At 49.1% G+C, this 27,547-nt stretch overlaps 1 protein-coding gene across 1 annotated transcript in view; it reads left to right on the top strand.

Annotated features, from left to right (window-relative positions):
• The window catches only part of LAMC1 (laminin subunit gamma 1), a 657,035-nt gene that overhangs the window by 534,380 nt on the left and 95,108 nt on the right, over nucleotides 1-27,547 (top strand). Inside the window, exons 20-22 of the mRNA XM_069232049.1 lie at nucleotides 19,167-19,246; nucleotides 19,579-19,716; nucleotides 20,144-20,288. Of these exons, the coding sequence (XP_069088150.1) occupies nucleotides 19,167-19,246; nucleotides 19,579-19,716; nucleotides 20,144-20,288 (363 nt within the window). The remainder of the gene's footprint in view (nucleotides 1-19,166; nucleotides 19,247-19,578; nucleotides 19,717-20,143; nucleotides 20,289-27,547) is intronic.

Here is a 27,547-nt window from a genome sequence, read left to right as displayed (position 1 = left end):
GTACACTGGCATCAGTGTGCATTTATTGTGCTGAGAAGTTTGATACCAAACTTCCCAGTTTTCAGTGTAGCCATTATGGTGCTGTGGAGTTCGTGTTTGACAGACTCCCAGACCATATACTCTTATGGCTACCCTGCACTTACAATGTCTAAGGTTTTGTTTAGACACTGTAGGGGTACCATGCTCATGCACTGGTACCCTCACCTATGGTATAGTGCACCCTGCCTTAGGGCTGTAAGGCCTGCTAGAGGGGTGTCTTACCTATACTGCACAGGCAGTGAGAGGCTGGCATGGCACCCTGAGGGGAGTGCCATGTCGACTTACTCGTTTTGTCCTCACTAGCACACACAAGCTGGCAAGCAGTGTGTCTGTGCTGAGTGAGAGGTCTCCAGGGTGGCATAAGACATGCTGCATCCCTTAGAGACCTTCCTTGGCATCAGGGCCCTTGGTACTAGAAGTACCAGTTACAAGGGACTTATCTGGATGCCAGGGTCTGCCAATTGTGGATACAAAAGTACAGGTTAGGGAAAGAACACTGGTGCTGGGGCCTGGTTAGCAGGCCTCAGCACACTTTCAATTGTAAACATAGCATCAGCAAAGGCAAAAAGTCAGGGGGCAACCATGCCAAGGAGGCATTTCCTTACAGGTGCCCTCTGTGGTGTATTTTAAAATAAAATGTACACTGGCATCAGTGTGCATTTATTGTGCTGAGAAGTTTGATACCAAACTTCCCAGTTTTCAGTGTAGCCATTATGGTGCTGTGGAGTTCGTGTAAAACAGACTCCCAGACCCATATACTCTTATGGCTACCCTGCACTTACAATGTCTAAGGTTTTGCTTAGACACTGTAGGGGCACAGTGCTCATGCACTGGTACCCTCACCTATGGTATAGTGCACCCTGCCTTAGGGCTGTAAGGCCTGCTAGAGGGGTGTCTTACCTATACTGCATAGGCAGTGAGAGGCTGGCATGGCACCCTGAGGGGAGTGCCATGTCGACTTACTCATTTTGTTCTCACTAGCACACACAAGCTGGTAAGCAGTGTGTCTGTGCTGGGTGAGGGGTCTCTAGGGTGGCATAATACATGCTGCAGCCCTTAGAGACCTTCCCTGGCATCAGGGCCCTTGGTACCAGAGGTACCAGTTACAAGGGACTTATCTGGGTGCCAGGGTGTGCCAATTGTGGAATCAAAAGTACAGGTTAGGGAAAGAACACTGGTGCTGGGGCCTGGTTAGCAGGCCTCAGCACACTTTCAATTCAAAACATAGCATCAGCAAAGGCAAAAAGTCAGGGGGTAACCATGCCAAGGAGGCATTTCCTCACGAGGGGTGACCAAAAGAAAGGGGTTACAAAGCCTCCCCGGGAGAAAGTGGGTGACACTAGAAACAAAGAAAAAGAGTCCTCTGTAGGCCCCCAAACACCAGACCAGGTGGGTGGGCCCCGAGACACAACCCAAAACAAAGGTGGGTACCAGGGTAAGAACTGGGATGCCACTAAGGCATGGTGCCAAAACTGTAGACAGACAGGGCACCACACCAAGGACACTTCTTGTCCCAAAAACAAAACCCCTAGCAAAATCCCAGGGGTGACCAGTGTAGCCATTGGGGATGACTCCTCAGATGAGGAGGCCTTCATAGCCTTCAACTGGAAAAAGGGCCCAACAGGTGAGTTGGAGATTCCAGAGGGAAGTAGACACTTCCACCACCTACTGGTGAATGGAATCCCAGCCACTGCCCTGAGAGACACTTGTGCCAGTCACACTATGGTGCATGACAGAATGGTGTTCTCAAACCAGTACATCCCAGGTGAGATGGCTAGAGTAAGAGTTAGCCCAGACAGGGTCACTGATAGGCCTGTGGCTTTTGTGCCCATAGAAGTGGGTGGGACTTTTAGCTGGAGAAGGGTGGTAGTCAGTACAGACCTCCCCCTTGATTGTCTCCTTGGAAATGACTACCCAGAGGTTAGTCAGAGCCCAAGAGAGGAACTGGTCCAGTGCCAGTCCTCTCCCAAGGATTCTGAAGGTGCTACCCCTGCAGTAACTGCAAGTAGGCCCCAGAAGAAAAAGAAAAGAAAACAGAGTAGGAAAGGTGGACAACCTTTAGCCAAGGTTCCAGCAAGCCAAGGAGATTCTGCTCCAGTAGGGGAGAACTCCACCAGTGGCACTGATAAAGTCCAACCTGACCCTCAAGAAGTCCTGGCTAGTCAGGCAACTGTTAAGCCTGAGTTGGTGGCTCCTCAGCTAACAGAAGAAAGAGTGGAAGAAGGGTGTTTACTACAAGATGTGGTAGCCCCCCACTCTAATACAGCAGACAGGCACCCTGAACCCAAAGAAGCCTGTAACTTAGCCCCTTCCCTTGTAGGTGAAGAGCTAAAGGTGTGGTTCTGGGCACTGACAGCTGTCAGTGGCCTCTGCTGGGTGTTAGCCTTTATGGCTGCACTATCCTTGGCATGGTGGTCAGACCCCATGCCAAATAGCAAGTTAGGCCCCCTGACCCTGTTGGTCATGGTGGGGTTACTCCAGCTCTGGGTAACCTCTTTGGGTAAGCTAGGGGTGACCCTGGCTAAGATAAGATTAGCAGAGGTGGATACCTCTAACCCCAAAATTGAGAGAATGGGTGAAGACATTAAAAGCACAGACAAGAGGCAATTCAGACTAGGTCCTATCACTGTGGAAGTGGGTCAGTTCCCCAGAGGGAATGACCTGAACAGGAGGATGTAAGGCAGAGTAGGCCCTGCAACAAACCAGCCTATTTCCTCTACTCTTCCTCGCCTGACAAACTAGGAAGACTCTCCCAGCTTTGGCTGAGTCTCCTGGCCTGTGGGCTGGGGGGGGCTTGTGTAAAGAAATGGCTCCCTGTTGCAGTTACCCCCCACTTTTTCCCTGATACTGATGCTGACTTGATTGAGGAGTGTGCTGGGACCCTGCTAACCAGGCCCCAGCACTAGTGTTCTTTCACCTAAAATGTACAGTTGTTTCCACAATTGGCACAACCCTGGCACCCAGGTAAGTCCCTTGTAACTGGTACCAAGGGCCCTGATGCCAGGGAAGGTCTCTAAGGGCTGCAGCATGTTTTATGCCACCCTAGGAACCCCTCACTCAGCACAGACACACTGCTTGCCAGCTTGTGTGTGCTGGTGGGGAGAAAATGACTAAGTCGACATGGCACTCTCCTCAGGGTGCCATGCCAACCTCACACTGCCTGTGGCATAGGTAAGTCACCCCTCTAGCAGGCCTTACAGCCCTAAGGCAGGGTGCACTATACCACAGGTGAGGGCATAGGTGCATGAGCACTATGCGCCTACAGTGTCTAAGCAAAACCTTAGACATTGTAAGTGCAGGGTAGCCATAAGAATATATGGTCTGGGAGTCTGTCAAAAACTAACTCCACAGCTCCATAATGGCTACACTGAATACTGGGAAGTTTAGTATCAAACTTCTCAGAATAATAAACCCACACTGATGCCAGTGTTGGATTTATTAAAAAATGCACACAGAGGGCATCTTAGAGATGCACCCTGTATTTTACCCAATTGTTCAGTGCAGGACTGACTGGTCTGTGCCAGCCTGCTGCTGAGAGACGAGTTTCTGACCCCATGTGGTGAGAGCCTTTGTGCTCTCTGAGGACAGAAACAAAGCCTGCTCTGGGTGGAGGTGCTTCACACCTCCCCCCTGCAGGAACTGTAACACCTAGCAGTGAGCTTCAAAGGCTCAAGCTTCGTGTTACAATGCCCCAGGGCACTCCAGCTAGTGGAGATGCCCGCCCCCTGGACACAGCCCCCACGTTTGGCGGCAAGTCCAGGAGAGATAATGAGAAAAACAAGGAGTCGTCACTGGCCAGTCAGGACAGCCCCTAAGGTACCTGAGCTGAGGTGACTCTGACTTTTAGAAATCCTCCATCTTGCAGAAGGAGGACTCCCCCAATAGGGATAGGAATGTGACCCCCTCCCATTGGGAGGAGGCACAAAGAGGGTGTACCCACCCTCAGGGCTAGTAGCCATTGGCTACTAACCCCCCAGACCTAAACACGCCCTTAAATTTAGTATTTAAGGGCTCCCCTGAACCTAAGAATGGAGATTCCTGCAACTTACCGAAGAAGAAGACTGCTGAGCTGAAAACCCCTGCAGAAGAAGAAAGAAGACACCAACTGCTTTGGCCCCAGTCCTACCGGCCTGTCTCCTGCCTTCTAAAGAAACCTGCTCCAGCGACGCTTTCTCCAGGACCAGCGACCTCTGAATCCTCAGAGGACTGCCCTGCTTCAAGAGGAACAAGAAACTCCCGAGGACAGCGGCCCTGTTCCAAAAAGACTGCAACTTTGTTTCAGAGGAGCAGATTTAAAGACCCCTGCAATCCCCGCAAGAAGCGTGAGACTTGCAACACTGCACCCGGCGACCCCGACTCGACTGGTGGAGAAACAACACCTCAGGGAGGACCCTCCGGCGACTCCGAGACTGTGAGTAACCAAAGTTGTCCCCCCTGAGCCCCTACAGCGAAGCCTGCAGAGGGAATCCCGAGGCTCCCCGTGACCGCGACTGCCTGACTCTAAAATCACGACGGCTGGAAAAGACCCTGCACCCGCAGCCCCCAGCACCTGAAGGATCGGAACTTCAGTGCAGGAGTGACCCCCAGGAGGCCCTCTCCCTTGCCCAGGTGGTGGCTACCCCGAGGAGCCCCCCCCTTGCCTGCCTGCACCGCTGAAGAGACCCCTTGGTCTCCCATTGAAACCTATTACAAACCTGACGCTTGGTTGCACACTGCACCCGGCCGCCCCCGTGCTGCTGAGGGTGTACTTTCTGTGTGGACTTGTGTCCCCCCCGGTGCCCTACAAAACCCCCCTGGTCTGCCCTCCGAAGACGCGGGTACTTACCTGCTGGCAGACTGGAACCGGGGCACCCCCTTCTCTCCATTGAAGCCTATGCGTTTTGGGCACCACTTTGAACTCTGCACCTGACCGGCCCTGAGCTGCTGGTGTGGTGACTTTGGGGTTGCTCTGAACCCCCAACGGTGGGCTACCTTGGACCCCAATCTTAACCCCGTAGGTGGTTTACTTACCTGCAAAAACTAACAATACTTTACCTCCCCCAGGAACTGTGAAAATTGCACTGTGTCCACTTTTAAAACAGCTTATTGTGTTTTATGAAAAAAGTATATATGTTACTGTGATTATTCAATGTTCCTAAAGTACTTACCTGCAATACCTTTCAAATGAGATATTACATGTAGAATTTGAACCTGTGGTTCTTAAAATAAACTAAGAAAATATATGTTCGATGGCATCTGTCGCTGTAGATACACATGGTATGCATGAGCGCCATCTGGTGTTGGGCCGGAGTGTTACAAGTTGTTTTTCTTCGAAGAAGTCTTTTGAGTCACGGGACCGAGTGACTCCTCCTTTTGTCTCCATTGCGCATGGGCGTCGACTCCATCTTCGATTGTTTTTTTTCCGCCATCGGGTTCGGACGTGTTCCTGTCGCTCCGAGTTTCGGAACGGAAAATTATCTAATTTCGGAAGATTTTCGTCGGTATTGTTGCGTTCGGGATCGGCGTACTTTGATTCCACACCGCATCGAAGATCGAAGAGCTCCGGTGCCCTTCGGGGTAGTTTTTCGATCCTCCGTCGGGGCCTGGTCGGCCCGACCGCGTGCTGAAGAACGCCGATGGAACGGACCCCGTTCCGTTTCTGCCCCAAATGCCACAATAAGTACCCTTACACAGACCAACACTTGGTCTGCAACCTGTGCCTGTCACCTGAGCACAGCGAAGACACCTGCGAGGCCTGTCGTGCGTTCCGGTCCCGAAAAACACTCCGAGACCGTCGAGCCAGAAGACTTCAGATGGCGTCCGCACCGACAGCCCAACGGGAGTTCGAGGAACAGGAAGAAGAAGGTACCTTCTCGATCCAAGACTCAGACTCCGAAGGATTCGACGATACACAAACCGTGAGTAAGACGTCGAAATCCACTCAGAAGAACATTTACAAGGCCCAGGGGACGCCACTGCCACCAGGCCATGGCTCCACCCATAAATTCGGTGACCGCCCGTCGGCACCGGAAAAGGCCCAAACAGTGCCGAGATCGTCCGACTCCGGTCGAGACACCGGCACGCAGCCTTCTCGTGACCGAGAAAGTGCTGGAGACAAGCCTCGACACCGAGATGCCGGTGCCGACACGGCTCGACGCCGAGACAGCGGCACCGAAACAGATCGACGCCGAGAGGTTTCGGCCCCGAAAAAGAAAAGAGTCACCTCGGAGCCGAAAAAACACGCAGACAGGGTTTCGATGCCGAAACAAACTGCAAGCGACCCAGCTTCAGGCTCTTATACAGAAGAGCACTCGCTAACCTCCCAAATGCAGAAGCATAGGTTTGAGGAAGAGCTGCAAGCAACTGATGTGGACCATACGCAAAAGCGTATCTTCATACAGCAGGGGACAGGAAAAATAAGCACCCTTCCCCCCATTAGGAGAAAGAGAAGGTTGGAGTTCCAGACGGAACAGACACCACAACCAAAAGTGGTGAAAAGAGTTACCCCACCACCCTCTCCTCCGCCCAAAACCTATTGGCCTGGATTTGTCTCGGAGTGCGTGTTCCTCATTTATTGCCTGTGTGTATGTACAACAAATGCTTAACACTACTCCTTTGATAAGCCTACTGCTCGACCACACTACCACAAAATAGAGCATTAGTATTATCTCTTTTTGCCACTATCTTACCTCTAAGGGGAACCCTTGGACTCTGTGCATACTATTCCTTACGTTGAAATAGTGCATACAGAGCCAACTTCCTACACCTGCAAATTACGCACTCAACTTCATTATTTAGGATACCAGTCATAAAAGCGTTTATGGAAGGCCTAAAGAGAATTATACCACCAAGAACGCCACCAGTTCCTTCATGGAACCTCAACATTGTCTTAACACGACTCATGGGCCCACCTTTTGAGCCCATGCACTCTTGTGAAATGCAATACTTAACGTGGAAAGTTGCATTTTTAATTGCCATCACATCTCTAAGAAGAGTGAGTGAAATTCAAGCGTTTACTATTCAAGAACCATTTATTCAAATACACAAAAATAAAGTTGTTCTACGAACAAATCCCAAATTTTTACCAAAAGTAATCTCACCGTTCCACTTGAATCAAACGGTAGAATTACCAGTGTTCTTCCCACAGCCAGATTCTGTAGCTTAAAGAGCACTACATACATTAGACATCAAAAGAGCACTAATGTACTACATTGACAGAACAAAACTAATTTGAAAGACAAAACAACTATTTATCGCCTTTCAAAAACCTCATACAGGAAATCCAATTTCAAAACAAGTCATTGCTAAATGGATAGTGTAAGGAAATGCCTCCTTGGCATGGTTGCCCCCTGACTTTTTGCCTTTGCTGATGCTATGTTTACAATTGAAAGTGTGCTGAGGCCTGCTAACCAGGCCCCAGCACCAGTGTTCTTTCCCTAACCTGTACTTTTGTATCCACAATTGGCAGACCCTGGCATCCAGATAAGTCCCTTGTAACTGGTACTTCTAGTACCAAGGGCCCTGATGCCAAGGAAGGTCTCTAAGGGCTGCAGCATGTCTTATGCCACCCTGGAGACCTCTCACTCAGCACAGACACACTGCTTGCCAGCTTGTGTGTGCTAGTGAGGACAAAACGAGTAAGTCGACATGGCACTCCCCTCAGGGTGCCATGCCAGCCTCTCACTGCCTATGCAGTATAGGTAAGACACCCCTCTAGCAGGCCTTACAGCCCTAAGGCAGGGTGCACTATACCATAGGTGAGGGTACCAGTGCATGAGCATGGTACCCCTACAGTGTCTAAATAAAACCTTAGACATTGTAAGTGCAGGGTAGCCATAAGAGTATATGGTCTGGGAGTCTGTCAAACACGAACTCCACAGCACCATAATGGCTACACTGAAAACTGGGAAGTTTGGTATCAAACTTCTCAGCACAATAAATGCACACTGATGCCAGTGTACATTTTATTGTAAAATACACCACAGAGGGCACCTTAGAGGTGCCCCCTGAAACTTAACCGACTATCTGTGTAGGCTGACTAGTTTTAGCAGCCTGCCACAAACCGAGACATGTTGCTGGCCCCATGGGGAGAGTGCCTTTGTCACTCTGAGGCCAGTAACAAAGCCTGCACTGGGTGGAGATGCTAACACCTCTCCCAGGCAGGAATTGTCACACCTGGCGGTGAGCCTCAAAGGCTCACCTCCTTTGTGCCAACCCAGCAGGACACTCCAGCTAGTGGAGTTGCCCGCCCCCTCCGGCCAGGCCCCACTTTTGGCGGCAAGGCCGGAGAAGATAATGAGAATAACAAGGAGGAGTCACTGGCCAGTCAGGACAGCCCCTAAGGTGTCCTGAGCTGAGGTGACTCTAACTTTTAGAAATCCTCCATCTTGCAGATGGAGGATTCCCCCAATAGGGTTAGGATTGTGACCCCCTCCCCTTGGGAGGAGGCACAAAGAGGGTGTACCCACCCTCAGGGCTAGTAGCCATTGGCTACTAACCCCCCAGACCTAAACACGCCCTTAAATTTAGTATTTAAGGGCTACCCTGAACCCTAGAAAATTAGATTCCTGCAACTACAAGAAGAAGGACTGCCCAGCTGAAAACCCCTGCAGCGGAAGACCAGAAGACGACAACTGCCTTGGCTCCAGAAACTCACCGGCCTGTCTCCTGCCTTCCAAAGATCCTGCTCCAGCGACGCCTTCCAAAGGGACCAGCGACCTCGACATCCTCTGAGGACTGCCCCTGCTTCGAAAAAAACAAGAAACTCCCGAGGACAGCGGACCTGCTCCAAGAAAAGCTGCAACTTTGTTTCCAGCAGCTTTAAAGAACCCTGCAAGCTCCCCGCAAGAAGCGTGAGACTTGCAACACTGCACCCGGCGACCCCGACTCGGCTGGTGGCGATCCAACACCTCAGGAGGGACCCCAGGACTACTCTGATACTGTGAGTACCAAAACCTGTCCCCCCTGAGCCCCCACAGCGCCGCCTGCAGAGGGAATCCCGAGGCTTCCCCTGACCGCGACTCTTTGAACCTAAAATCCCGACGCCTGGGAGAGACCCTGCACCCGCAGCCCCCAGGACCTGAAGGACCGGACTTTCACTGGAGGAGTGACCCCCAGGAGTCCCTCTCCCTCGCCCAAGTGGAGGTTTCCCCAAGGAACCCCCCCCTTGCCTGCCTGCAGCGCTGAAGAGATCCCGAGATCTCTCGTAGACTAACATTGCGAACCCGACGCCTGTTCCTACACTGCACCCGGCCGCCCCCGCGCTGCTGAGGGTGAAATTTCTGTGTGGACTTGTGTCCCCCCCGGTGCCCTACAAAACCCCCCTGGTCTACCCTCCGAAGACGCGGGTACTTACCTGCAAGCAGACCGGAACCGGGGCACCCCCTTCTCTCCATTCTAGCCTATGTGTTTTGGGCACCACTTTGAACTCTGCACCTGACCGGCCCTGAGCTGCTGGTGTGGTGACTTTGGGGTTGCTCTGAACCCCCAACGGTGGGCTACCTTGGACCAAGAACTGAACCCTGTAAGTGTCCTACTTACCTGGTAAAACTAACAAAAACTTACCTCCCCCAGGAACTGTGAAAATTGCACTAAGTGTCCACTTTTAAAACAGCTATTTGTCAATAACTTGAAAAGTATACATGCAATTTTGATGATTTGAAGTTCCTAAAGTACTTACCTGCAATACCTTTCGAATGAGATATTACATGTAGAATTTGAACCTGTGGTTCTTAAAATAAACTAAGAAAAGATATTTTTCTATATAAAAACCTATTGGCTGGATTTGTCTCTGAGTGTGTGTACCTCATTTATTGTCTTGTGTATGTACAACAAATGCTTAACACTACTCCTTGGATAAGCCTACTGCTCGACCACACTACCACAAAATAGAGCATTAGTATTATCTATTTTTACCACTATTTTACCTCTAAGGGGAACCCTTGGACTCTGTGCATGCTATTCCTTACTTTGAAATAGCACATACAGAGCCAACTTCCTACATTGGTGGATCAGCGGTGGGGTACAAGACTTTGCATTTGCTGGACTACTCAGCCAATACCTGATCACACGACAAATTCCAAAATTGTCATTAGAAATTGATTTTTGCAATTTGAAAAGTTTTCTAAATTCTTAAAAGACCTGCTAGGGCCTTGTGTTAGATCCTGTTTAGCATTTCTTTTAAAGTTTAAAAGTTTGGTAAAAGTTTGAATTAGATTCTAGAACCAGTTTTAGTTTCTTAAAAAGTATTCCAACTTTTAGAAGCATAATGTCTAGCACAGATGTGAATGTGGTGGAACTCGACACCACACCTTACCTCCATCTACAGATGAGAGAGCTAAGGTCACTCTGTAAACTAAAGAAAATAGCAATGGGCCCCAAACCTACCAAAGTACAGCTCCAGGAGCTTTTGGCAGAGTTTGAAAAGGCCAACCCCTCTGAGGATGGCAACTCAGAGGATGAAGATAGTGACTTGGAGGGAAATTCCCCCCCTCCAGTCCTACTTAGGGAGAGCAGGGCTTCTCAAGCCCTGACTCCACAAATAATAGTCAGAGATGCTGGTTCCCTCACAGGAGGGACCAACAACTCTGAAATCACTGAGGATAACTCCAGTGAAGAGGACATCCAGTTAGCCAGGATGGCCAAAAGATTGGCTTTGGAAAGACAGATCCTAGCCATAGAGAGGGAAAGACAAGAGATGGGCCTAGGACCCATCAATGGTGGCAGCAACATAAATAGGGTCAGAGATTCTCCTGACATGTTGAAAATCCCCAAAGGGATTGTAACTAAATATGAAGATGGTGATGACATCACCAAATGGTTCACAGCTTTTGAGAGGGCTTGTGTAACCAGAAAAGTGAACAGATCTCACTGGGGTGCTCTCCTTTGGGAAATGTTCACAGGAAAGTGTAGGGATAGACTCCTCACACTCTCTGGACAAGATGCAGAATCTTATGACCTCATGAAGGGTACCCTGATTGAGGGCTTTGGATTCTCCACTGAGGAGTACAGGATTAGGTTCAGGGGGGCTCAAAAATCCTCGAGCCAGACCTGGGTTGACTTTGTTGACTACTCAGTGAAAACACTAGATGGTTGGATTCAAGGCAGTGGTGTAAGTAATTATGATGGGCTGTACAATTTATTTGTGAAAGAACACCTGTTAAGTAATTGTTTCAATGATAAACTGCATCAGCATCTGGTAGACCTAGGACCAATTTCTCCCCAAGAATTGGGAAAGAAGGCGGACCATTGGGTCAAGACAAGGGTGTCCAAGACTTCAACAGGGGGTGACCAAAAGAAAGGGGTCACAAAGACTCCCCAGCAGAAGGGTGATGAGACAACCAAAACTAAAAATAGTAAAGAGTCTTCTACAGGCCCCCAAAAACCTGCACAGGAGGGTGGGCCCAGAGCCTCTTCACAAAACAATGGGTACAAGGGTAAAAACTTTGATCCCAAAAAGGCCTGGTGTCATAGCTGTAAACAGCATGGACACCAAACTGGAGACAAGGCCTGTCCCAAGAAAGGTTCCACTCCAAACTCCCATCCAGGTAACACTGGTATGGCTAGTCTCCAAGTGGGATCAACAGTGTGCCCAGAGCAAATCAGGGTCCACACTGAAGCTACTCTAGTTTCTGAGGGTGGGGTGGATTTAGCCACACTAGCTGTCTGGCCGCCTAACATGCAAAAATACAGACAGCAACTCTTAATTAATGGGACTAGAATAGAGGGCCTGAGGGATACAGGTGCCAGTGTCACCATGGTGACAGAGAAACTGGTTTCCCCTGGCCAATACCTGACTGGAAAAACTTACACAGTCACCAACGCTGACAATCAGAGAAAAGTACATCCCATGGCGATGGTTACTTTAGAATGGGGAGGGGTCAATGGCCTGAAACAGGTGGTGGTCTCCTCAAATATCCCAGTGGACTGTCTGCTTGGAAATGACCTGGAGTCCTCAGCATGGGCTGAGGTAGAACTAAAAACCCATGCAGCAATGCTGGGTATCCCTGAACTGGTGTGTGTGAAAACAAGAGCACAATGCAAGGCACAGGGTGAAAAAGTAGAGCTGGAGTCTGGAAAAATGGCCCAGCCTACCAAGAGAACAGGAAAGTCAGTTGGGAAACCAACTGCAACACAGCAAAAGAAAGGGAACCTCTCTTCTCAGGAAGAAGTTCTGCCCTCTGAGGGAACTGAGCCTTTGGAGCTTGAACCTTACCAGGTTGAGCTCTTAGGCCCAGGGGGACCCTCCAGGGAGGAGCTGTGTAAGGGACAAGAAACCTGTCCCTCTCTTGAAGGCCTTAGGCAGCAAGCTGCTGAAGAGTCCAAAGGCAAGAAAAATGGAACGCATAGGGTCTATTGGGAAGATGGACTCCTGTACACTGAGGCCAGAGACCCCAAACCTGGTGCCACTAGGAGAGTGGTAGTGCCTCAGCTGTTCAGAGAGTTCATCCTAACATTGGCCCATGACATTCCCCTTGCTGGACATTTGGGACAAACCAAGACGTGGGAGAGGTTAGTCAACCACTTCTACTGGCCCAATATGTCCAACATGGTTAAGGAGTTTTGCCTCTCCTGCCCCACCTGTCAAGCCAGTGGTAAGACAGGTGGACATCCAAAGGCCCCCCTCATTCCACTTCCAGTGGTGGGGGTTCCCTTTGAAAGAGTGGGTGTGGACATAGTTGGTCCACTGGAACCTCCCACAGCCTCAGGAAATATGTATATCCTGGTAGTAGTGGATCATGCTACCAGGTATCCTGAAGCTATTCCCCTTAGGTCGACTACTGCCCCTGCAGTAGCCAAGGCCCTCATTGGTATCTTTACCAGAGTGGGTTTCCCTAAGGAGGTGGTGTCTGACAGAGGTACCAACTTCATGTCAGCATACCTAAAGCACATGTGGAATGAGTGTGGAGTGACTTATAAATTCACTACACCATACCATCCACAAACTAATGGCTTGGTTGAGAGATTCAACAAGACATTAAAAGGCATGATCATGGGGCTCCCAGAAAAGCTCAAAAGGAGATGGGATGTCCTCTTGCCATGTCTGCTTTTCGCTTACAGAGAGGTGCCACAGAAGGGAGTAGGATTCTCACCCTTTGAACTTCTGTTTGGTCATCCTGTAAGGGGACCACTTGCCCTTGTTAAAGAAGGCTGGGAGAGACCTCTCCATGAGCCTAAACAGGACATAGTGGACTATGTACTTGGCCTTCGCTCTAGAATGGCAGAGTACATGGAAAAGGCAACCAAAAACCTTGAGGCCAGCCAACAGCTCCAGAAGTTTTGGTATGACCAAAAGGCTGCACTGGTTGAGTTCCAACCAGGGCAGAAAGTCTGGGTTCTGGAGCCTGTGGCTCCCAGGGCACTCCAGGACAAATGGAGTGGCCCTTACCCAGTACTAGAGAGGAAGAGTCAGGTCACCTACTTGGTGGACCTGGGCACAAGCAGGAGCCCCAAGAGGGTGATCCATGTAAACCGCCTTAAGCTCTTCCACGACAGGGCTGATGTCAATCTGTTGATGGTAACAGATGAGGATCAGGAGGCAGAGAGTGAACCTCTCCCTGATCTTCTGTCATCAGACCCAAAAGATGGTACAGTAGATGGAGTGATCTACTCAGACACCCTCTCTGGCCAACAGCAAGCTGATTGTAGGAGAGTCCTACAACAGTTTCCTGAACTCTTCTCCTTAACCCCTGGTCAGACACACCTGTGTACCCATGATGTGGACACAGGAGACAGCATGCCTGTCAAGAACAAAATCTTTAGACAGTCTGACCATGTTAAGGAAAGCATCAAGGTGGAAGTCCACAAGATGCTGGAATTGGGAGTAATTGAGCGCTCTGACAGCCCCTGGGCTAGCCCAGTGGTCTTAGTCCCCAAACCTCACACCAAAGATGGAAAGAAAGAGATGAGGTTTTGTGTGGACTACAGAGGGCTCAATTCTGTCACCAAGACAGATGCCCATCCAATTCCAAGAGCTGATGAGCTCATTGATAAATTAGGTGCTGCCAAATTTCTAAGTACCTTTGACTTGACAGCAGGGTACTGGCAAATAAAAATGGCACCTGGAGCAAAAGAAAAGACAGCATTCTCCACACCTGATGGGCATTATCAGTTTACTGTTATGCCCTTTGGTTTAAAGAATGCCCCTGCCACCTTCCAAAGGTTGGTGAATCAAGTCCTTGCTGGCTTGGAGTCCTTTAGCACAGCTTATCTTGATGATATTGCTGTCTTTAGCTCCACCTGGCAGGATCACCTGGTCCACCTGAGGAAGGTTTTGAAGGCTCTGCAATCTGCAGGCCTCTCTATCAAGGCATCCAAATGCCAGATAGGGCAGGGAACTGTGGTTTATTTGGGACACCTTGTAGGTGGAGGCCAAGTTCAGCCACTCCAACCCAAGATCCAGACTATTCTGGACTGGGTAGCTCCAAAAACCCAGACTCAAGTCAGGGCATTCCTTGGCTTGACTGGGTATTACAGGAGGTTTGTGAAGGGATATGGATCCATTGTGACAGCCCTCACTGAACTCACCTCCAAGAAAATGCCCAAGAAAGTAAACTGGACTGTGGAATGCCAACAGGCCTTTGACACCCTGAAACAGGCAATGTGCTCAGCACCAGTTCTCAAAGCTCCAGATTATTCTAAGCAGTTCATTGTGCAGACTGATGCCTCTGAACATGGGATAGGGGCAGTTTTGTCCCAAACAAATGATGATGGCCTTGACCAGCCTGTTGCTTTCATTAGCAGGAGGTTACTCCCCAGGGAGCAGCGTTGGAGTGCCATTGAGAGGGAGGCCTTTGCTGTGGTTTGGTCCCTGAAGAAGCTGAGACCATACCTCTTTGGGACTCACTTCCTAGTTCAAACTGACCACAGACCTCTCAAATGGCTGATGCAAATGAAAGGTGAAAATCCTAAACTGTTGAGGTGGTCCATCTCCCTACAGGGAATGGACTTTATAGTGGAACACAGACCTGGGACTGCCCATGCCAATGCAGATGGCCTTTCCAGGTTCTTCCACTTAGAAAATGAAGACTCTCTTGGGAAAGGTTAGTCTCATCCTCTTTCGTTTGGGGGGGGGTTGTGTAAGGAAATGCCTCCTTGGCATGGTTGCCCCCTGACTTTTTGCCTTTGCTGATGCTATGTTTACAATTGAAAGTGTGCTGAGGCCTGCTAACCAGGCCCCAGCACCAGTGTTCTTTCCCTAACCTGTACTTTTGTATCCACAATTGGCAGACCCTGGCATCCAGATAAGTCCCTTGTAACTGGTACTTCTAGTACCAAGGGCCCTGATGCCAAGGAAGGTCTCTAAGGGCTGCAGCATGTCTTATGCCACCCTGGAGACCTCTCACTCAGCACAGACACACTGCTTGCCAGCTTGTGTGTGCTAGTGAGGACAAAACGAGTAAGTCGACATGGCACTCCCCTCAGGGTGCCATGCCAGCCTCTCACTGCCTATGCAGTATAGGTAAGACACCCCTCTAGCAGGCCTTACAGCCCTAAGGCAGGGTGCACTATACCATAGGTGAGGGTACCAGTGCATGAGCATGGTACCCCTACAGTGTCTAAATAAAACCTTAGACATTGTAAGTGCAGGGTAGCCATAAGAGTATATGGTCTGGGAGTCTGTCAAACACGAACTCCACAGCACCATAATGGCTACACTGAAAACTGGGAAGTTTGGTATCAAACTTCTCAGCACAATAAATGCACACTGATGCCAGTGTACATTTTATTGTAAAATACACCACAGAGGGCACCTTAGAGGTGCCCCCTGAAACTTAACCGACTATCTGTGTAGGCTGACTAGTTTTAGCAGCCTGCCACAAACCGAGACATGTTGCTGGCCCCATGGGGAGAGTGCCTTTGTCACTCTGAGGCCAGTAACAAAGCCTGCACTGGGTGGAGATGCTAACACCTCTCCCAGGCAGGAATTGTCACACCTGGCGGTGAGCCTCAAAGGCTCACCTCCTTTGTGCCAACCCAGCAGGACACTCCAGCTAGTGGAGTTGCCCGCCCCCTCCGGCCAGGCCCCACTTTTGGCGGCAAGGCCGGAGAAGATAATGAGAATAACAAGGAGGAGTCACTGGCCAGTCAGGACAGCCCCTAAGGTGTCCTGAGCTGAGGTGACTCTAACTTTTAGAAATCCTCCATCTTGCAGATGGAGGATTCCCCCAATAGGGTTAGGATTGTGACCCCCTCCCCTTGGGAGGAGGCACAAAGAGGGTGTACCCACCCTCAGGGCTAGTAGCCATTGGCTACTAACCCCCCAGACCTAAACACGCCCTTAAATTTAGTATTTAAGGGCTACCCTGAACCCTAGAAAATTAGATTCCTGCAACTACAAGAAGAAGGACTGCCCAGCTGAAAACCCCTGCAGCGGAAGACCAGAAGACGACAACTGCCTTGGCTCCAGAAACTCACCGGCCTGTCTCCTGCCTTCCAAAGATCCTGCTCCAGCGACGCCTTCCAAAGGGACCAGCGACCTCGACATCCTCTGAGGACTGCCCCTGCTTCGAAAAAAACAAGAAACTCCCGAGGACAGCGGACCTGCTCCAAGAAAAGCTGCAACTTTGTTTCCAGCAGCTTTAAAGAACCCTGCAAGCTCCCCGCAAGAAGCGTGAGACTTGCAACACTGCACCCGGCGACCCCGACTCGGCTGGTGGCGATCCAACACCTCAGGAGGGACCCCAGGACTACTCTGATACTGTGAGTACCAAAACCTGTCCCCCCTGAGCCCCCACAGCGCCGCCTGCAGAGGGAATCCCGAGGCTTCCCCTGACCGCGACTCTTTGAACCTAAAATCCCGACGCCTGGGAGAGACCCTGCACCCGCAGCCCCCAGGACCTGAAGGACCGGACTTTCACTGGAGGAGTGACCCCCAGGAGTCCCTCTCCCTCGCCCAAGTGGAGGTTTCCCCAAGGAACCCCCCCCTTGCCTGCCTGCAGCGCTGAAGAGATCCCGAGATCTCTCGTAGACTAACATTGCGAACCCGACGCCTGTTCCTACACTGCACCCGGCCGCCCCCGCGCTGCTGAGGGTGAAATTTCTGTGTGGACTTGTGTCCCCCCCGGTGCCCTACAAAACCCCCCTGGTCTACCCTCCGAAGACGCGGGTACTTACCTGCAAGCAGACCGGAACCGGGGCACCCCCTTCTCTCCATTCTAGCCTATGTGTTTTGGGCACCACTTTGAACTCTGCACCTGACCGGCCCTGAGCTGCTGGTGTGGTGACTTTGGGGTTGCTCTGAACCCCCAACGGTGGGCTACCTTGGACCAAGAACTGAACCCTGTAAGTGTCCTACTTACCTGGTAAAACTAACAAAAACTTACCTCCCCCAGGAACTGTGAAAATTGCACTAAGTGTCCACTTTTAAAACAGCTATTTGTCAATAACTTGAAAAGTATACATGCAATTTTGATGATTTGAAGTTCCTAAAGTACTTACCTGCAATACCTTTCGAATGAGATATTACATGTAGAATTTGAACCTGTGGTTCTTAAAATAAACTAAGAAAAGATATTTTTCTATATAAAAACCTATTGGCTGGATTTGTCTCTGAGTGTGTGTACCTCATTTATTGTCTTGTGTATGTACAACAAATGCTTAACACTACTCCTTGGATAAGCCTACTGCTCGACCACACTACCACAAAATAGAGCATTAGTATTATCTATTTTTACCACTATTTTACCTCTAAGGGGAACCCTTTGACTCTGTGCATGCTATTCCTTACTTTGAAATAGCACATACAGAGCCAACTTCCTACAGATAGTTAGGTGCATTCAAACCTGCTATCTTAAAGCTAAAAGAGAACTGCCTATTACACCAAAGGCACACTCAACCAGAAAGAAAGGTGCTACCATGGCCTTTCTAAGAAAATATTCCAATGAACGAAATATGTAAGGCAGCAATATGGTCTACGCCTCATACATTTACCAAGCACTACTGTGTAGATGTGCTAACTGCACAACAAGCAACAGTAGGTCAAGCTGTACTAAGAACATTATTTCAAACTACTTCAACTCCTACAGGCTGAACCACCGCTTTTGGGGAGATAACTGCTTACTAGTCTATGCACAGCATGTGTATCTGCAGCTACACATGCCATCGAACGGAAAATGTCACTTACCCAGTGTACATCTGTTCGTGGCATTAGTCGCTGCAGATTCACATGCGCCCACCCGCCTCCCCGGGAGCCTGTAGCCGTTTATAAGTAGATCTTAAACATTTGTACATTTGTAAATAGATTACTTGAAACTTTATTATGTACATACGCATTCACTCCATTGCATGGGCACTATTACTAGCATACACAACTCCTACCTCACTCTATGCGGGGAAAACAATCTAAGATGGAGTCGACGCCCATGCGCAATGGAGTCGAAATGGGAGGAGTCCCTCGGTCTCGTGACTCGAAAAGACTTCTTCGAAATAAAACAACTTGTAACACTCCGAGCCCAACACCAGATGGCGGGATGTGCACAGCATGTGAATCTGCAGCGACTAATGCCACGAACAGATGTACACTGGGTAAGTGACATTTTCCTTACCCTGCATTGTCATCTTTTATAGATCCACATGCTTTCTGCCTTTTGCATCAAATAAAGGCTCACCTCACACATTTCATTTTTTTTTTAAATAATGCACTCATGCTAAGAAATCTGATGTGTTAAGATCTCTAGGAGGGGTTAGACAAGGAGTACTCTTATCTCATCAGCTAAAGTTTGGGCCTTTTACAATGAAGCAAATGTACTAATAAAGGGGCACTATTTGGGCCCAGGCAGGCAGTCTTGCACTGCTATGTTAATGTTACCAAGAGACTCCCACTTAAGGGAATAATCTACCCATGAGAATCTATGAAAGATACCAACTCTGGAAAACTACATTTACAGGTAAGTAGCTTTATTCATTTGGCTGGTTGTGCTATTACCATCTTGGTGTAAGTGAGACTGAGTATCTTATGCAGCTCGTGCTGTTTATAGAAGATTACAAAATGGCCTGTGGAGGTTGTAGAAGTTCCTAGAGTACTTCCTTTCTCCTTCCTCCCATCTTGCCCTCTCATCTATACTCTTCATTCTGAAAATGGTCTGCCAAGACTGATGCATGAGGGTGAGAGTTCACATTCTGAGCATATATTGCTTTATTTCTTTTAGTCCATCACATCACCAGAATCTCCCAGTGATCCAAATAACATGACTCAACTAGCAGAGGAGGCACGGAGGCTCGCTGATAGGTAAGATTTATGAGTTGGATTCTAAGGTGTAGTGTTATCCTTAAAGCACTCCATCGTTTGATGTATGATAAGCCCTTCTTGTAACATGATTGCATTAGCTACAGCTGACGGGCACTACCCTGTGCAGTCACACTGCTCTAGTACAATTCACTGGTTAGTTGTTGCTCTAAGGAAGCTTTCTATGCTGGCCTTCACAGTCTCTGTTGTACATTGATGTGAGCATTACATTTCTGTGTTACTTGAACATGCAGGCTCTGAAAATTAGATTCTGTGATGAAATAAAGAGAAGAGTTTGACTTGTGAGGCTAATGAAACATTCATTCTACTTTCAGACACAGACAAGAGGCACGAGAGATTGAGAATGTGGCTAAGGAAGCTAATGACACATCCACAGAGGCATATAAACTATTGCTGAAAGCACTTGCTGCAGAGAACCAAACTTCCATCGAAATTGAAGAGCTCACCAGGAAGTGAGTCTGCTGTCAGTTTTATTCCCATGTTTGCCTCATCGTTTATTTTCTATCCCCATGCTTCTTTTGCACTCAACTGAAAACTCCATCTGGCTTCAAACATACCAAGCCAAAACAGGTTGCTTAACATTGAAATCCTCAGCTGCGAGCTGTGAATTATCTGTCACATAAATGTCGGTTTCCCTTATTAATGCTGATTTTATTTTGTCTAGTCTGTACTGGCCTTTTCCTCCTGTGGCCCACTCCATTCTTAGACTTCACGCCCGTCGATACTTTAGTAATGTGCTCATCCGAAGGAACAAACGTAGCCTAATTTATCCGAACTACAAATGTTTTGTAATCTGAAATATTGCAAAGAATAACCTTTATAATATAGTTGTGTTTTTATTTTGTTATAGCTGATGGTGTGCTCTAATCTTTCTGTTAGGTACAATCAAGCAAAAAACATTTCACGGGATTTGGAGAAGCAAGCTAACAAAGTGCATGCAGAGGCTGAGGAAGCTGGCAACAAGGCTCTGGAGATCTATGCCAATTTGACCAGCCTACCAGTTGTAGATACTAAAGTGTTGGAGGTAAAAATCTTGTTCTTAACTTGCTCACCCATTTATACCTCATAGTTGTTGAAGTCTTCCAAATGGCAGATTCTTGATTACCATGGTCGCCAGTGGGTCCGTAGTTTAGCAGAATATCCCATCAATGGTGGACGTTGGGAAACATACTGTGATGGTATTTTGTGTTACTCTAGATAACATGCTCTGCATGCTCCTGCCAACTAGTGTTAGACTTAAATGTTTGCAAGTTGTTTTTTAATTGAAGAAGGTTCGGATCACTGGATGCATTGAGACTTCACCCTTAGTGGGGAAATGCGCATGGTCATGAACTCTGTTTTCCACACAGCAGGTGTGTGTGTGGGTGTAGGAAAGTACCATCTTTCTTGGCATGGTTACCCCTCATTTTCTGCCTGTTGGCAGTTTGTTTGACTGTGTCTACTGGGATCCTGCTAACCTGGACCCCAGTAGTTTTTCTCACTCCTGTAAATTGTACCTTTTTCGTCCCACAATTTGCATACTGGTCCCCTCATGTTAAGTCCCTAGTACATGGTACCTAAGTACACAAGTGTAGGAAAATATCCCTTGTTGCAGATACACTCCCACACCCCACACATGCTTTTTGCCTGATATTGATGCTGACTTGACTGAGAGTGTGCTGGGACCCTGCTTACCATGCCCCAGCACCAGTGTTCTTTCACTAAACATGTACCATTGTTTCCACAATTGGCACGCCCCTGGCACACAGATAAGACGCTTGTAAAAGGTACCAGTGGTACCAAAGGCCCTGTGACCAGGGAAGGATCCGAAGGGCTGCATCATGTTTTGTGCCACCCTAAGGGACTCCTCACCTAACACATGCACGCTGCCATTGCAAATTGTGTGTGTTGGTGGGAAGAAAGTCAGTCGACATGGCATCCCCCTCAGGGTGCCATGCACACAAAACACTGCCTGTGGCCCTAGGGTAGGGTGCACTATACCACGGGTGAGGGCATAGCTGCATAAGCAACATGCCCCTACAGTGTCTAAGTCCATTCTTAGACATTGTAAGTACAGTGTGGCCATATTAAGTAGATGGGCTGGGAGTTTGTCAAAACGATCTCCACAGTTCCATAATAGCTACAAAGAATACTTGGAAGTTTGGTATCAAACTTCTCAGAATGATAAGCCCACATGATGCCAGTGTTGGGGGTTTATTAAAAAAAATGCACAGAGAGGGCGTTGTAGATATGCCCCCTGTATTTTACCTTTCAGTACAGGACTGACTGGTCTGTGCTAGCCTGCCACTGAGAGACGAGATTCTGAGGCCATGGGGTGAGAGCCTTTGTGCTCTCTGGAACCAGAAACAAAGCCTGCACTGGCTGGAGGTGCTTCAGACACCCCCTCCCCCACCTGCAGGAACTGTAACGCCTAGCAGTCAGCCTCAAAGGCTCAGGCTTCATGTTACAATGCCCCAGGGCACTCCAGCTAGTGGAGATGCCCAGCCCCCGGACAAAGCCCCACTTTTGGCGGCAAGTCCAGAGGGATAATTAGGAAAAACGAGGAGTGACCACCTCAGCCATGGACTACCCCTAAGGTGTCCAGGGCTGAAGTGACTCCCTCCTTGCAGAATCCTCCATCGTAGTTTGGAGGACAGGGACCAATAGGGTTAGGAATGTGCCCTCTCCCCAAAGGGAGTGGGCACAGGAAGGGTGTGTAGCCACCCTCAGCGACAGTAGCCATAGGCTACTGCTTTCTGACCCCTAAAATGCCCCTAAATATTGTATTTAAGGGCTCCCTGAACCAAGCTAGTCAGATTCCTGCCAACCTGACAAGAATGACTGCTTAGCAGAAACCCCAGCAGAGAAGGAAAGGAGACATTAACTGACTTGGCCCCAGCCCTACCGGCCTGTCTCCTGCTTCAAAGAATCTGCAGAAGAAAAGCGATGCGTCCTGCAGGTCCAGCGACTGCTGGAAAAACCTCCATAGGACTGCCTGCTTCACAGAGGATCAAGAACTCCCGTGGACAGTGGCCCTGTCCAAAGAACAGAAGAAGTAACCTCTTCTCAAGGACTCCCACCTCACTCCAGAAGCAGGAGTCCTGTAAAGAAATGGCTCCCTGTTGCAGTTACCCCCACTTTTTGCCTGATACTGATGCGGACATGACTGAGAAGTGTGCTGGGACCCTGCTAATCAGGCCCCAGCACCAGTGTTCTTTCACCTAAAATGTACCATTGTCTCCACAATTGGCACAACCCTGGCACCCAGGTAAGTCCCATGTAGAATTTGAACCTGTGGTTCTTAAAATAAACTAAGAAAAGATATTTTTCTATAACAAAAACCTATTGGCCTGGAATTGTCTCTGAGTGTGTGTTCCTCATTTATTGCCTGTGTGTATGTACAACAAATGCTTAACACTACTCCTTTGATAAGCCTACTGCTCGACCACACTACCACAAAATAGAGCATTAGTATTATCTCTTTTTGCCACTATCTTACCTCTAAGGGGAACCCTTGGACTCTGTGCATACTATTCCTTACTTTGAAATAGTGCATACAGAGCCAACTTCCTACAAGTCCTAACCACTCTGCAACCGACGACCACGGCCCGAGTCCAGGTGGCACAACCGACCAGAGAGAACTCCAGGCGATGCCGACCAAGAGCCCACCCTGGGTTGACCTCTCCACCCCTCCATGATGACGCCTGCAGAGGGAATCCCAAGGACCCCCCTGACCGCGACTGCCCTGGACAAAGATAACTGACGCCAAAGGACCCACTGCACCCGCAGCCCCCAGGTCTTGGAGACATCTACAGCATCCATTTTAGGACATCCTCATTCCTCACTCCTCATCCCAACTTCTTATCTATCATCCCTACTTCTAAACCATCATACATCATCCCTGCTTCTCTTCCTTCATCCCCGCTTCTCTTCCATCATACATCATCCCCGCTTCTCTTCCATCATACATCATCCCTGCTTCTCTTCCATCATACATCATCCCTGCTTCTCTTCCATCATACATCATCCCTGCTTCTCTTCCATCATACATCATCCCTGCTTCTCTTCCATCATTCATCATCCCTGCTTCTCTTCCATCATACATCATCCCTGCTTCTCTTCCATCATACATCGGCCCTGCTTCTCTTCCATCATACATCAGCCCTGCTTCTCTTCCATCATACATCAGCCCTGCTTCTCTTCCATCATACATCGGCCCTGCTTCTCTTCCATCATACATCGGCCCTGCTTCTCTTCCATCATACATCAGCCCTGCTTCTCTTCCATCTTCCATCATCCCTGCTTCTCTTCCATCTTCCATCATCCATGCTTCTCTTCCATCATACATCATCCCTACTTCTCATCCATCATACATCATCCTTTCTCATCCGCAGTATTCATCCATCATCCCTACTTCTCATCCATCATCACTTCTCATCTGCAGTATTCATCCATCATCCCTACTTCTCTTTCATCATCCATACTCCTCATTCCTCATCCCTCAGTCATACCAAAACAATTTCAGGTTTGTGAAACACACCTTCACACTGATTGGTTGGCAACAGCCAATCAGAGTTATGAGTGAGAGCTGCATTCTATTTCACTGAAAAACAGCCTCCTCTTTGCATACTCTCGGTGACGACTGAGGAGAGGAAATACAACTGCGTATTTGTTTCCAGTGAATTCAAGGCTGTACAATGTTACATTTTATTTAACTAAGTAATTTTATGTTTACGCAGACCTCTGCAAAAAGCTCTGCTGGTTTGGGAAATACAAGGAGTCCACAGTTTGGGCCATAAATCAGCTCTTGGAGAAATGGTTATACACTTCATCTACAGTTCAAACCAAAGTTTAAAATCCACTCCGGTGACAGTGCAATCCAATTCATCCAAACCTTTTCTGGTTTCATTTTTTTTTTTTTTTGTAACAAAAAGTTTAAATCTGAGGCTGCTTTTATTTCTGAGAGCTGTTTTTTCTTTTCTGAAACCAAAAAAGTTTTCATTGAACTGTAGATGAACTGTATAACCCTTTCTCCAAGAGCTGACTTATGGCCCAAGCTGTAGGACCCTTGTATTTCCCAAACCAGCAGAGCTTTCTGCAGAGGCTTGTGTAAACAGAAAAATACTTCGTTAAATAAAATGAAATGGTGTACAGCCCTGAATTCACTGGAAACAAACACACAGTTGCATTTCTTCTCCTTCATCTTCACCCAGCACAGGCAATGAGGAGGCAGTTTTTCAGTGAAATAGAATGCAGGCCTGTAAGGAAATGGATCCCTATTGCAGTTACCCCCAACTTGTTGCCTGATACTGATGCTGACTTGACTGAGAAGTGTGCTGGGACCCTGCTAACCAGGCCCCAGCACCAGTGTTCTTTCACCTAAAATGTACCATTGTTTCCACAATTGGCACACCCCTGGCACACAGATAAGTCCCTTGTAAAAGGTATCAGTGGTACCAAGGGTCCTGTGACCAGGGAAGGTCTCTAAGGGCTGCAGCATGTGTTGTGCTACCCTTAAGGACCCCTCACCTAACACATGCACACTGCCATTGTAGATTGTGTGTGTTAGTGGGGCGAAAAAGGCAAAGTCGACATGGCATCCCCCTCAGGGTGCCATGCACACAAAATACTGCCTGTGGCATAGGTAAGTCACCCCTCTAGCTGGCCTTACAGCCCTAAGGCAGCGTGCACTATACCACAAGTGAGGGCATAGCTGCATGAGCAATATGCCCCTACAGTGTCTAAGTCTATTCTTAGACATTGTAAGTACAGTGTGGCCATATTAAGTATATTGTCTGGGAGTTTGTCAAAAACGAACTCCACAGCTCCATAATTTCTGCACTGAATACTGGGATGTTTGGTATCAAACTTCTCAGAATAATAAACCCACACTGATGCCAATGTGGGATTTATTAGAAAAATGCACACAGAGGGCATCTTAGAGATGCCCCCTGTGTTTTACCCAATCCTTCAGTGCAGGACTGACTGGTCTGGGCCACCCTACTGCTGAGCGACAAGTTTCTGACCCCCTGGGGTGAGAGCCTTTGTGCTCTCTGAGAACAGAAACAAAAGCCTGCACTTGGTGGAGGTGCTTCACACCTCCCCCCTGCAGGAACTGTAACACCTAGCAGGGAGCCTCAAAGGCTCAGGCTTCGTGTTACAATGCCCCAGGGCACTCCAGCTAGTGGAGATGCCCTCCCACCCCCCCCCCCCCCCGGACACAGCCCCCACTTTTGGTGGCAAGTCCAGGGGAGATAATGAGAAAAACAAGGAAGAGTCACCCACCAGTCAGGACAGCCCCTAAGGTGTCCTGAGCTGAGGTGACCCCTGCCTTTAGAAATCCTCCATCTTGGTTTTGGAGGATTCCCCCAATAGGATTAGGGATGTGCCCCCCCTCCCCACAGGGAGGAGGCACAAAGAGGTTGTAGCCACCCTCAAGGACAGTAGCCATTGGCTACTGCCCTCCCAGACCTAAAAACACCCTTAAATTCAGTATTTAGGGGCACCCAGATCCCAGGAAATCAGATTCCTGCAACCTGAAGAAAGGACTGCTGCCCTACAAGCCTGCAGAGAAGGAGGAAGACAATTGATTTGACCCCAGCCCTACCGGCCTGTCTCCAACTTCGAAAACCTTCTCCAGCGACGCATCCGACAGGGACCAGCGACCTCTGAAGCCTCAGAGGACTGCCCTGGACTACAGGACCAAAAAACTCCCATGAACAGCGGCCCTCTTCAAAACCTGCAACTTCTTTGCAACAAAGAAGCAACTTCCAAAGTCTTAGTTTCCCGCTGGAAGTGTGAGACTTCACACTGTCCACCTGACGCCCCCGGCTCGACCTGCAGAAAACCAACACCTCAGGGAGGATTCCCTGGCGACTGCAGGCCCGTGAGTAACCTGAGATGACCCCCCTGAATCCCCACAGCGACGCCTGCAGGGAGAATCCAGAGGCTCGCCCTGACCGCGACTGCCTGTAACAAGGGACGCGACGTCTGGAACCAACACTGCACCCGCAGCCCTGAGGACCTGAAGGAATCGAACTTTAGTGCAAGAGTGACCCCCAGGCGACCCTCTGTCTAGCCCAGGTGGTGGCTCTCCCGAGAAGTCCCCCCTCTGCAAGATGGAGGATTTCTAAAAGTCAGAGTCACCTCAGGACACCTTAGGGGTTGTCCTGACTGACCAGTGACTCCTCCTTGTTTTTCTCATTATCTCCTCCAGCCTTTACGCCAAAAGTGGGGGCAGTGGCCGGAGGGGCGGGCATCTCCACTAACTGGGATACCCTGTGGCTCTGTAACAAAGGGGGTGAGCCTTTGAGGCTCACCGCCAGGTGTTACAGTTCCTGCAAGGAGAGGTGAGAAGCACCTCCACCCAGTACAGGCTTTGTTCCTGGCCACAGAGTGACAAAGGGACTCTCCCCATGTGGCCAGCAACATGTCTGGTGTGTGGCAGGCTGGTAAAACTAGTCAGCCCACACCGGAAGTCGGGTATGTTTTCAGGGGGCATCTCTAAGATGCCCTCTGGGTGTATTTCACAATAAAACAAATAAAATGTACACTGGCAACTGAGAAGTTTGATGTGGGGTTTGTGTATGACAGACTCCCAGACCATATACTCTTATGGCTACCCTGCACTTACAATGTCTAAGGTTTTGCTTACACTGTAGGGGCATAGTGCTCATGCACCCATGCCCTCACCTGTGGTATAGTGCACCCTGCCTTAGGGCTGGAAGGCCTGCTAGAGGGGTGACTTACCTATGCCACAGGCAGTGTGAGGTTGGCATGGCACCCTGAGGGGAGAGCCATGTCGACTTAGTCATTTTCTCCCCACCAGCACACACAAGCTGGCAAGCAGTGTGGCTGTGCTGAGTGAGGGGCACCTAGGGTGGCATAAGACATGCTGCAGCCCTTAGAGACCTTCCCTGGCATCAGGGCCCTTGGTACCAGGGGTACCAGTTACAAGGGACTTACCTGGGTGCAAGGGTTGTGCCAATTGTGGAGACAAAGGTACAGTTTAGGGAAAGAACACTGGTGCTGGGCCTGGTTAGCAGGCCTCAGCACACTTTCAAATCATAACTGGCATCAGCAAAGGCAAAAAGTCAGGGGGTAACCATGCCAAGGAGGCATTTCCTTACACCTCTGATAAACCTACTGCTCGACCACACTACCACAAAATAGAGCATTAGAATGATCTAATTCTGCCACTATCTTACCTCTAAGGGGAACCCTTGGACTCTGTGCACACTATCTCTCACATTGAGATAGTATATACAGAGCCAACTTCCTACAGTACTGTTACATACCTTTGTG

The sequence above is a fragment of the Pleurodeles waltl genome, chromosome 4_2 (genome assembly GCF_031143425.1).
Source record: "Pleurodeles waltl isolate 20211129_DDA chromosome 4_2, aPleWal1.hap1.20221129, whole genome shotgun sequence".
Lineage (NCBI taxonomy): Eukaryota > Metazoa > Chordata > Amphibia > Caudata > Salamandridae > Pleurodeles > Pleurodeles waltl.
The sequence above is the reverse complement of the archived record's forward strand: the minus strand, read 5'-3'. Positions and strand labels throughout refer to the sequence as shown.